General features: G+C 44.8%; 1 protein-coding gene across 1 annotated transcript; it reads left to right on the top strand.

Moving 5' to 3' along the window:
• Window positions 1–2368: 2368 nt before the first annotated feature.
• LOC105993699 (cystatin-C-like) lies at window positions 2369–6071 on the top strand. Its single transcript, XM_013027040.1, has 3 exons — window positions 2369–2602; window positions 5000–5113; window positions 5988–6071. Exons 1-3 carry the CDS (start codon window positions 2369–2371, stop codon window positions 6069–6071), a joined length of 432 nt encoding a protein of 143 aa, XP_012882494.1.
• The last annotated feature ends 6281 nt before the right edge of the window (window positions 6072–12352 follow it).

Below are 12352 nucleotides of genomic sequence, written 5' to 3'. Positions count from 1 at the left end.
CCATAATTTTTGGATCTATTCATCTGTGGTGGGACATCTGGGTTGTTTCCATATCCTGGCTATTGTGAACAGTGCTGCAATAAACATGGAGGTGCATGTGTCCTTGTATACTGGTTCCTGTTGTTCAGGATAGATGCCTAGAAGTGGTATGGCTGGGTCATAGGGGAGGTCAATATTTAGCTTTCTGAGGACCCTCCAGATTGCTTTCCAAAGTGGTTGTATTAGTGTACATTCCCACCTCCGCATCCCTTCTAGCATTTGTCGTTAGCTGGTTTGAGGATGTGGGCCATTCTGACTAGGGTTAGGTGGTATCTCAGGGTTGTCTTTATTTGCAGTCAGTCTTTGAGGACATGTTTGTGGCAAGGCCTATTACTTTCTCCATGAGGTCACCTGTAATAGGCTATTTTTAGGCACATAGATGGGAGCAAGAGGAGAAACAACCCCTTAGCTGTTGTACAGAGCACCCCTTTACCTCTCCTCTCCTGGGGCTCTGTTGCTGCCCAGGCCTACACTGACCTGAACTGAGTGCTTTGTCAACCTACAGAACACCAAGCTGGCTACATCCTCCCAGTCTGGGGAGAAAGATAAGGAAGCAGTACAGGGAAAGGTCATAAAGAATGCCAAGCCACAGAGCCAGACGCAGGGCTCTCACCGCATGATCCACTGAGGGAAGTCATCCAGAAACAAGAGCCTGAGTCTCCAGGGCTCAGCAGGGAGAGCCAGGCTGGGGTGGGCATGAGTGCAGACCTCAGAGGCACCAGGATACATTTCTTGGTCACACACTATCCTAGCTCTGTGGTTAGGGAGACGGCATAGGTGCATGTGTTTGCTGTAATTCTTGTCTGGATAGATCAAATGGGCCTTTTGTTGTATGTGAATCAGGCTTCATTCAAGGTGTTTTTGCAAAATCCTGGTAGGTATCCAAAGCCAGGATAGAGGACTATAGTTACAGTGTGGTGGCTTCTTGAGCAAAAGCAGACTCTATGCTGTGGTGTTTATTGCTGAGCTCCTTAGCCTGGTAGAGGTCTCCCTGTACCCTTCATGCTCGGCTCCACCCATAGTGTACTGTCCACACAGCTGCCAGGTGCCATTCCACATCATACTTCTTCCTTGCTTACATATCTTCCACTGGCATCCTGTTTCTACAACACAAAACATAGATGTACTTCATGACCTTTGCCTTGAGCTATTTCTCTGGTCTGGGCAAGACCTGATCAGTGCCCAGAGGTGCCTCTCTCTCTCTCTCTCTGTCTCTCTCTCTCTTTCTCTCTGTGTCTCTGTCTCTCTCTTTCACTTCCAATTACAGACACACCTGTAATTCCCTAAGTATAATGACTGATCACCCCTCCCCCAGCACATACCCTGAAGCTGGGTTATTCTGTGAAAAACACCACACAACCAGTCTTGAAATGAGACCAGCCCCAACGGATATCAGTCTGAAATGTGATATGCACACACAATTCTGAAGGCTCAGTATGCATATACTAAGGATGTAAATTGCCTCAACAATTGTTCCTTTTTGTTAAGGTAACATTTGGCATATTAGATTAAATCAAACCTGATCAAAATGGTTTCACCTTTTTACCTTTCTTTTTTTTCTTTTTGAGTGAGTCTTCTAGAAACTTTAAAATTACACATGGGTTTGAGTCACATCTCTACTGAGCAGCTACTGCCATGTGAAGTTCAGGCTCAGTCCCTGTGTCTTACAGATCTGTCCCCAGAGAGGCCTTTGAAAGGATTTTTAAGTGAATAGTAGTGAGTGGTGGTAATGATTCCTAAGCAAAAAGGTGGTTTTTTTTCTTTTTCTTTTTTAATTTTCTGAAATAAAGATGAATTCACTTAACATCTGGGCAAGAAGTTCCCTAGACAAAAGGCAAGCGCTGTGTATTCCTCCAAACTTCCCTGGAATTGCACCCCATGTGGTGCAGTGATTCTCAGACCTGGCACCTCTGACCTCCCCAAGCCCTAGGAAGCCCAGCTTTATTTTCCTCCTTTCCTGGAGAAATAGGACTTTTCTGGGCTGAAGAGAGGGCACACATTTATGGAATCCAGGGTCACCCAAGATTAGGAGTTCTCAGATGGAGGGGTAGAACCTGTGGGGGTGAGGCTGAGCTAGGGGAAGGGGAGAAAGAAGAGGTAAAAGAGGAGGAGCCACGACAAGGTGAGAGGAGGGCCCAAAGTGAGGAAGAGAGGAGGACCAGGAAAAGGAGGACCTGGAGTGGATTAGGAAGGGGGGGGTGAGGGGGAGCGGCGGCCCTGGAGGGATAAAAGCCACAGAAGCTGGGAGTGCTCGCTCCTCTGGGTTGGGTCTCTGCTTCCTGCGGTGGCAGCTCTCAGCACTAGCCCCAGCCCTGTGTCCTAGCCAATCATGGCAAAAACCCTGCACCTGCTTCTGGCCTCGTTGGTTATAGCGTTGACCTTGAACTTTGCAGCTTGCACCAACACCAAGGAGAAGCAGAAAGTAGTGGGCCATGTGGAGGCAGCCGATGCCAATGACAAGGAGGTGCAGCGCGTGGTGGACTTCTCTCTCCAAGTTTACAATGACGCGAACAACGACCTGTACTACAGCCGCGCAGTGAAGGTGATAAGCGCCAGGCAGCAGGTGTGTGCCAGCCTCCCCTGGGCCTTGCCTGATTGAATCCTGGCCCTCTGCCCTCACCCTCTCTGGAGACCCTCTGGACTACGCTAGGCTTACATTGCTGATCTTGGTCTGAGGTGTTTTGCACTGATTGAGACAGGACACAAACATACCTGTGCTCCATGACCTCCTTAATTTTCCAGAGCCCTGGGACACTTTGAAGGCTTGGCCCAGAGAAATGTCCCCACTAGTTTGGATAGAGCAAGGTTAGGCAGTGCAAGTGGACATGTGGCCCTTTAGTTCTACTTCCAGAAAGTCTATTGGCTTTCTGAACCCAGTGTGAGCCATTATTTAACTAAACAGGCTGGGGGGAGAAGAGGGGAGTTCCAACTGGGCTGCCTTCACTAAATGATGTCTTAGCGTTATTCCCCCTAAACCTTTTGTTAACCTTTTGTCACAGAACATCTGGTGTGGGCATCACAGAGCCCCTGCACATCCTCCCCCATCCCCTCTCCCTGGATGAATGCTTGCCTGTGTTTATTGATCCCCCTCACAACACACCCCCTCTCCCATCAAACTGGATCTTGGGTTTATATGCATGTATTTCTCTGAACTGAGAGCAGACACTTGTGTGAATGTTGTTTATACACCCACAATTCCATTTTGACAATCAGGATTTGGCACTGCCACACGCAATTTTCTCAACCACAGACTCTCTGGACTTGCTGGGGGCCCGCTGCTATGTACTCAGGCATAGCTGCACTCACTGTCCACTTCCTCACCCGCCTTCTGTGTGGATCGCTCCTTCTGTCTGTTTGCATGATCTTAGCCTTTGGAGAAGTCTGGCCACTTGCATAGTCACAAGCCCTACATACAAGGGAAGTCCCATACGATGATACTGCCTAGTGACATCATGACCATTTTAGTGTGCATATGTGAAATCCCAGGACAAACATTTCTCAGAACACATCCCCATCCTTAAGCAACACATGACTTGTAAATTGCTGCTTAGTTAACCTGTTTCTTTCCTATCCTGAAGCAATCTGATCGATCCCTCTGCACAGCAGCCTAGGAGGGTTCCCATGATGCAGCTTAGAGGGGCTAGTATCTCCTACTCTGAGAGGGGTCTACCATGGCCAGTGGCCCTGGGCACATGACTACTTGCTATGGTAAATGGCCACTGCAGGCCAGTTAGCCTTGGACAGAGAAGGAGAGCCATCAGCTGGGTCCTGAGGGAGCCTGTAGGGATGCTGACCCTGAAAGGGAGCTAGAATTGGGACCAGACACTCCAAGTCCCACAGCAAAGCAGCACATAGACACCAGTGACAAAGGTGTTGTTGGTCCCACAGTGACCACAGTTCATGTCTACTTCCTGTTCAAAATTCAGACGAAGGAAGGCCACCCCACGTCTCCTGCTGCAGCAATCACCTGCCATTGTTCCCCGGGACATTAATGGGCTTCCCATGGACCGTGGTTCTTGCTGGCCTGTGCATCCCTCATGTGTGACACTAATTCGGAGGGTGTTACAGGGCACTGGGTCTATGAGATCTGTTTTACAGATAGGAAAATGATGCCAAAGGAGCACGGACCTTGCTCCTTGTTTTGCAGGGCAAGTTCTAGAGCCCTGTCCACTGGATTTGGCTATATTTCTGATGAGTTGGGTCTGGGGTGTCCTGTGCTAGGAAAGAGTTAAATCTGATTCTTTAATTATAGTAAGACACACAGTAAGACAGACACACATGTACGTGACACATTTGAGAGATACGTATTCCCATTAACAGTCACACTGAAGGAAGGGACATCTGGGGGACAGTCTTCCTTGTTGTTCTGAACTCCCCTTGTATATGAAACACCCCACTGCCTGCTGTGGAATGTGGGAATAGTCAGTCTGGGATAAGTGGAGGAGAGGGATCCTGCATGGGCTATATGCTGGGCTCTGGAGTTTAATCATCAGACCCTTCTAGAATGGATCATTGTCTCTGCCTCTTGAGCCACAGAAGGCAGAATTTAGTGACTTCTGTGCTATGTATGGCCCAGAGCTTTCTGCTCAGACCAGTGCTGGGCTGCTAGAACACGGAACTGTTCATTTGCCTCCTCCAAGACTGTCTTTAGAGCTCTCCCTCCTCCTGAGTCAGTGAAGGGTTGTTAGTCCCAGTTTCTGCCTTCTGTTTTCCTGATACCTGGTCAGAGTTGCTCAGAAGATAAGCAGTTGGGATAGAGCAGTAAGAATAGAGCCTGCAGCCAACCCTTCAGAAGCAATGGCTGTGTGCTTTTCATGGGTGATGGTTCTGACAGCTCAGGAATGCAGGCGTGAACCTTAGGCAAACCTATCCACTTCACATAACTAATTCCATGCCACATAACTGCATGCATGTGAGCTTGACCGGAGTGTTTACGTGAACCTTGTTCTTTACACTATAGGTCGTGAATGGAATGAAATACTACTTGCGCATAGAGGTGGGCTGGACCACATGTACCAAGTCCCAGTCCCACTTGCCTGACTGTCCTTTCCGTGAGCAGCCGGATCAGCAGAAGGTACGTGTCTGCTGTGGGCATCGTGCAGCCATGGGATGTGGAAATCTGTGTGCTTGTGTATGTGTTCTTCTCAAGTGAGGGCCATATGTATGCAACTGTCTGAGTGTGTGAGTGTGGATGTGTATGTACATGTAGGTGTGTAGGAGGTGATCATGTGTGTGCATGTGTGAGGGGAATGTGAGGGCTCATAACTATACAGACATGGAAGCCCTCCTCGCCTTTTGCTACCTGCTGGACTGGAGGAGGCAGCTGAAGGGGTGGTTCCTGGGGAGGGAAAAGATGCCATGTGTAATCCCAGGCTTGGTCAGCCATGCTAGAGGCACACTACACACACTAGAGGTCTGCAAGTGGCCAAAACCCTTGTGTGCTACCCCCTTTCCCTGGACAGGCTGGTTGTTGTTGACACTATGGCTCTGGGGAGAGCTAAACTCCCACTTTCAGGGGTGTCTCCCACTTCCTTACTCCTTGACTTTGTATCCCTATTGGCCTTGGGCCAGGTGCTGGATGGAACAGTGTTTGGGAACTACTTCATCCACATGGGCAGAAGCGACCACCTGCTTCCACCCTCAGAGCTTCCCCTGCCTGTCCCTTGGGCTCCTAGAAGACTTAAATAGCTATACCTTAAAGGTCTATGTGGGGGCAGGAAGGACCCCAGGAACCCAGGGATGAGGGTGACACAGGCCATCTGGTGGAACAATGGGAGAGGTACTAAGGAGACATAAGAGTTGGGCGGAGTGTCCTGAGAATCCACAGAGGTGAGGGAGGCCAAGACTCTCACCATCATTCCATACCCCTACTCTAGCATCTCATGGCTAAACAGCTTCCCCTTTGTCTGTAACTCACACTGACTGCCCTTCTCTCTTCTCCTTTGCAGAAAGAAATCTGCTCCTTTGTCGTCTATACTATACCCCGGCTTCAGAAAATCTCCATGGAAAGTTACAGCTGTCACAGTGCCTAAAAGTTGGCCCAGGCTGGACCATGCTGACCACCTCTTACTTACATCCTTCCCCCTCCACACCTTGCCATACATCCACCCTTAGGTGAGAGCCCAGCCTTGGAGAATATCTCCTCCTCCTGAAGGAGATATGCCTGGTCCAGGATGCTTGAACATCCACATGGATCTTTCCTTGTTCCTTTCTTCTTTTCAAATACACATGGATGGTACACACAAATGCTTCTGCCTTGCTCAATAAAACAGTGCCATTAGCTCTCTTTGCTGTCTCAGGATGTGAGGGAGGAGGGGTTTGAACAGATGGAGGGATCCGGAGTATGTGTGCTCATCAGGGCAGCTCCTCTCTGCCACCTTTGGTATATCTAAGACTGGATGCATAAGAGACAAACAAGTACTTGGAATCCAAGTGTGATGCTATCAAACAAGAGACAAGAGGGCCCTGGGTACTGTCCTGGAAATTTGGCTGATGGTGTGTGTGTGTGTGTGTGTGTGTGTGTGTGTGTGTGTACCAGTCCTAGGGCTTGAACTCAAGGCTTGGGCATGGTCCCTGAGCTTTTTGCTCAAGGCTTGCACTCTACTATTTAACTTTACTTATTTATTCATTTTTTCATGGTTAATTGGAGTTAAATTTCTCCCAGACTTTCTGTCTGGGCTGGCTCTGAACCATAACTCTCGGATCTCAGCCTCCTGAGTAGCTAGGATCACAGATGTGAGCACCTGGATGGTGCCCAAGTCACCCTCATTCACATGTGCAGAAATGATCAACTTCAGGGCCCACCTTTCACTCTTCAGATTCCCCAGAGAGTCTTAAGTCTCTGATCCCCTTCATCAGGCTGCAGTGGTGCTTCCTGGGGTCCTTGCTTGCTCTCACATCCTGTCTGGTACCCTGTTGGGGGAAGTTATCAGGACCACCATTAGTGACTACACTGTTGGCAGAAGGAATAAGAGTGTGCAGCTTTGTGTGTCTGTGCAGGTGCCCCCAGGCATCAGCCCTGCTATCTGCAGGAGAGGCTAGCATCTCATCCACTGAAACAGTTTGGGGCCTAGAGAAGAGATCTGGATTAACTTGACAAGAGTTGGGGTGAAAAGAGTACGGGGAAGTTGATTCTCTCAATCCCTTCCTTTATCCCTTCTCTGTTTCTCACTTTTCTTTACCTTGTCTTTCTCTCTTCCCTCCCTTCCTTCCCTCCCTTCCTCTCTCCAGCTCTCTCTCTTTCTATCTCTCTCTCTTTTATCTCTCTCTCTTCCTTCCTTCCTTCCTTTCTTCCTTTCTTTCTTTTTCCTTCTTCACCTTTCTCTTTCAATTTTGCTTTCTCTTTGTCTGGTTGTCCTTGTCTCCATCTTTATTCATGTCTTCCCTCCCTTCTCTGTGGTTGAAGCAGGACTTAAGAGTTTATTTATTGTTGCCTCCTGTGGACTAGAATGCATTTAGATGATCCATCTTCTCCATGGAAGTACATTGCAGTGGTTACAGTAATTCTAAAAGAGGACAGATGGGACCTCTCTGAGTATCAGCAGCCAAGGAATGCTTGTTTCTCTTTTCCTGGGATATGTGCTTTTGCTGCTGCTCAGGAGCATCAACGCAGCTCTAAGGGACGCACACACAGTTGGTGCTTCTCTGATTTGTTAAACCCTACAAATCTATAGTTGACTTTGGTCTCATATGATGTCTGGATTGTTGTCATCTACTCTTTGGATTGATTATGCTGTTATCATGTTCTGAAACTCACCTAAAAAAGAGATAGGATGCCACTTAGGGCAGCCCAATGATGGCCTGGGTTCCAGTAGTTTTGCTTTACTATTCATGACTAGGGGTAGGTGTCAAAATACTCTGCGGTTAGAATATTTTCATTGCTCACATAGATATCTATGAATCATGAGTTATCTCAACACGTGCTTACAAATAGCATTATTCAGATAGGAAGGTGTAAAGTCACTTATTTACAATCCTTTGTAAAAAAAAATCATAGCCCTCCCCCCAAAAAGAAAAAAGTGATAAAGAAGAACTACCTGGCACAATCAGGAATTGAAGAATTGAATCTTAGTCATAGGACTTGTTATCAGGCAACATCTCTTGAGTCCATAAAAGTTGAAGAAGTGAGAATGCCAAGGACTGCTCAGGTTTCTTGGAAATTCTTTACATTCAAACAGTTCTTTTTCTGAAAACAAAAACAAAAACAAAACCGCCTTTGTGCCTCAGTGGCATTTAATATTCCAAAGAACAAACCGCCTTTTGAAAATGGCTATAACTTTTAATGCAGTGCAGGTCCTCCTCTGCATTGCATGTTGCCCACGTGAGAAGCTTTCTGGAGGTTGCTGCTCAACTGGGATCGCAAGTCTGCACCTTGACAGGGGTAGGGCAGGGACAGATATAGGGATAGGAGCAGGTAGAAAACTCACTCTTGTCTCTGGAAAATGTCAGTCTGGCATTCCTGGTCCTGTTGCCATGGCAGCACACAAATACTCGCTGTAGGATGCTAGCCCCACCACACTGACCACATCTGATGTTTTCAAAGAGGGGGTGCTGAATACAAACATATTCCTGGGGCTCTACCCTTTGTGTTGACCTTCATCAATAAGCTAGCTTTGAAAATAGAATTCATAGTTCAGATGGCAACAGTGTCACTTTCATCTCAGAGCATGTTTAGAGAACCGAAGGGCTAGGGATAGGAGTGTGCCTCTTGCCATCGCTTGGCTGACTCTGTCCCAGACTTTATTATGGTAGGTCTTCACTTTAGGACAGTGCCCAGTGCCTCAGACAATGCTAAATGTAGCACATCCTGGTTTAACTCCTAACCGGACCCACCTTTGACAGCGAGAGAAGGCCATCTGAGGAAGTTTTCCCTGCATAGGGAAATTATGAATCTTGCAAAGTAATGAGAACAGGAATTAAATATAAAAACAACATTGGCTGTAGGTGTGAAAAAAAGATGTGACAAAAGAGATTTGTCCATTTTCATAGTACAAAAATGTGCAGCCATGTCATTAATAGGAGCATCAGCTACTTAAGAAACAGAGACTTTCACCTATGACAAATTTATGTATGATATGAAGGTAAAATACACATGTATATGTATACGTACTATGTCATATGTTATATTAACATATGGTATATCATATGTATATTATACTATAATATATGATGCATGTATGTACACACATATGGATATACGTGTATGTACATATATGCCTAGACATGTATGGATATATGTATACACATGTATTGTGTGTGTATATCTACCTATAGGAAGAGATGAAAGATATATCTTTTATGTCACTTTATTGGCTGAACTTGGGGACATCTCCCACTGACTATAATCATAAAGGCTGTGCTTGGCTAAGAGTTTTTCTGGAAGCATTTTACTTTAGCACCTGTACTTCTGAGGCTACTGTTACCCCTGCACAAAGAAAAAGGTTACTATAGCCCTGTGTTGGACATGGCAATTTTAACAAAAAAATCTACAAATAGAAGCCCAGGACTGGATGGATTTACTGCTGAATTCTACCAGAACTTTAAGAAGAACTAACACCCATCTCCTCAAACTAATCCACAAAATAAGAAATGAAGAAACCCTTCAAATTCATTCTACAAAATCAGTATCACTTTGATACCAAAACTTGATAAGTGTACAACATTTTAAAAAAATCATAGACCAGTTAGTTCAATAAATATAGACCCCAAAATCCTCAAGAAAAATAAGTGCAAACAGAATTGGATGACACATTAAAAAAAATCACACATTGATTAAGTTGGCCTCCTTCTAGGAATGCAAAGATGGACCAACTTATCCAAATTAATAAACATAATACAGCATAGAAACAGAATGAGGGACTGTATTCACATAACTTTCTCAAAACATCCAGAAAAGCCTTATGCACAATCCAAGAAGAAACAAAGACTAGAAGGTTAAAATATCAACAAAAGACTGTGACAGACCTATATAGCCAATACTACACTGAATGAGAGAAATATGAAAATATTTCCTCTTAATTCAGTAACTGTTTGTCTACTGTTAATACTCACATTTGATATAGTGCTTGAAATCTTAGTTTGAGCAACACAGAATGATAAAGAAATGGAAGAGATCCAAAATAGAAAAGGAAAAAGCCAAAATATTCATCTTTTCAAATATGGTCTTAGATATACTTAGAAGATCTGAAAGGCTCCGCTAGAAAACTTTTAGATCTAATGACTACTTTTAGTGAATTAGCAGAATCTAGCGTACACACACAACAGTTTTTCCATATACTAGTAAAGAATATTCTAAGAAAGAAATCAGGAAAATAATCCCTTTGACAGGATGATTAGCAAGTGCAACAGTGGCTCATAGTCGATTTACCCTACCTGGACCTCACTTCCTCTATGTTTGGCATTGCTTTAGCAACCAAGTTCCCAGAGGGACTTGAAAATTCTTGCATTGTAATTTCTGGAGCCAGGAACCAAATCCAACCTTTCCTCATGAGTTGATTATTTCCAATATTTTGTCACTGTGATGGACAGCTGGCCAACACACTGCTGTCACATTAAAATGTGAGAAATTTAAGGTTGTACATGGACACAGGTTGAGTCTATCCATTTGGTAGAACCAACCTTCAGTTCTCAAAGCATAGGGAGTCAGCCCAGTGTGGCCATAGTTGGGAAGAAATGAGAAAGCAATGGAATCAATTGGCATATCCAACAGGTTGAGGAGGATAGATATGAGAGGGAAATCATTTAAATAATGCCAGCACATATGAAGACTAGGGTGTACAGTGTGTGCTTTGTCAAGGCTGTGACGGCCGAGTGTTCACACGGGTTCATATGAGCTATATTGGTTTCTAGAAGAACAGGGTCCTTGGACACCACTGTATATGGTGGCTTGCCAATATCCTCTGTCTTGAACTGAGAAGTTATGAGTGTACCAGGTTTAGAAGGCAATAGTCAGGAAGCTGGGCTGGGAATGTGGCTCAGTGGTAGAGTGTTTGCCTACCATGCATGGCGTCCTGGGTTTGATTCCTCAGTACCACATAAGCAGGGAAAGCTGGAAGTGGTGCTGGGACTCAAGTGGTAGAGCACTAGTCTTGAGCACAGAGAGGCTCAGGGGCAGAGCCTAGGCCCTGAGTTCAAGGCCCAGGAGTGGCAAAAAAAAGGCAATAATCTGAAAATGTATAGACAAAACAGAAAACCTCTTTAGTCTTAGGGCAACCACATTCATTCATTTACTTTTCCTTCTAACAAGTTATTTCCTTCTGCTGCTACTTTGTCCTTCTTATTAGTAAAAACACATTTAGTATAATTGTCTCTAACTATAAGATATGTTATTTATTAATGGGAGAGAGAGAAACACTGATATACATATAGCCTATTGAAAAAGGCTAGACTTTGAAAATGTAGAAGTAGTGATTTTGCCTGGAAATCTACCTCTTGATCAGAATTTATAAATTTTGAAACCCAAAGTTATAACTAGGAAACACGTCTCATTTTATGATCATGTTCTCAGAGGCATTGTCTCTTGATATTCTAAGCAATAAATAAGAGGTACTATTCATCTTATTACATCACAATATTAGCTATTTTAATCTTCTATGGATTTTAAGGATTTGCATTATTTTATTTATCACAGTCTCTTAGATTTTAGTTTTGTGCACAAATATTTACTGGTATTTTACATTGTGTCAGTTGATGTGAAACATGCAAAAGAAAGTTTAAGGTTATGCCTTTTTTCCCTTAAGAAGTTCAATATTAATTGGAGAAAATCATAAACAAAATTAAACAATTAAGACAAGTCTGGTCATACATGCCTATAATCCAGGTACTCAGGAGGTAGAAACAGAAGGACTGTTGAGTTAGAGGATAGCCCAGTCAAAGTTAATGACACTGTGTCTCAAAACAGGATACAAAAAAGGCTGCTATGGGGTTAAGGGCACAGCTCAAGTCATGGAGTGATTGTCTAGCATGCAGAAAGTCCTGGGTTCAATCTCTAGTACTGCAAAAACCAAGGAATTATGTTCAGCTCAAGCAACTGGATTCTAGATCCTTCCTTCTTCTGTCTCTTGCACACCTGCACAGCTGTTCTTGGCTCCTTTCTAGCCATCATAGTCCAAGTGGAGCAGACATTCACAAAAGCCATGAGAGTTAACATCTGTGATCTGGGTACTGTCCCTTAGCTCTTTTGCTCATGGCTAGTACTCTACCACTTGAGCCATCTTGCCAATTCCAGCTTCTTGCTGGTTAATTAGAGATAATAAACTCATGGGCTTTTCTGCCTGTACTGACCTTGAACCATGATTCTTAGATCTCAGCCTCC

Source organism: Dipodomys ordii, unplaced genomic scaffold (genome assembly GCF_000151885.1).
Source record: "Dipodomys ordii isolate 6190 unplaced genomic scaffold, Dord_2.0 Scaffold99, whole genome shotgun sequence".
NCBI classification, from domain to species: Eukaryota; Metazoa; Chordata; class Mammalia; order Rodentia; family Heteromyidae; genus Dipodomys; species Dipodomys ordii.
The sequence above is the reverse complement of the archived record's forward strand: the minus strand, read 5'-3'. Positions and strand labels throughout refer to the sequence as shown.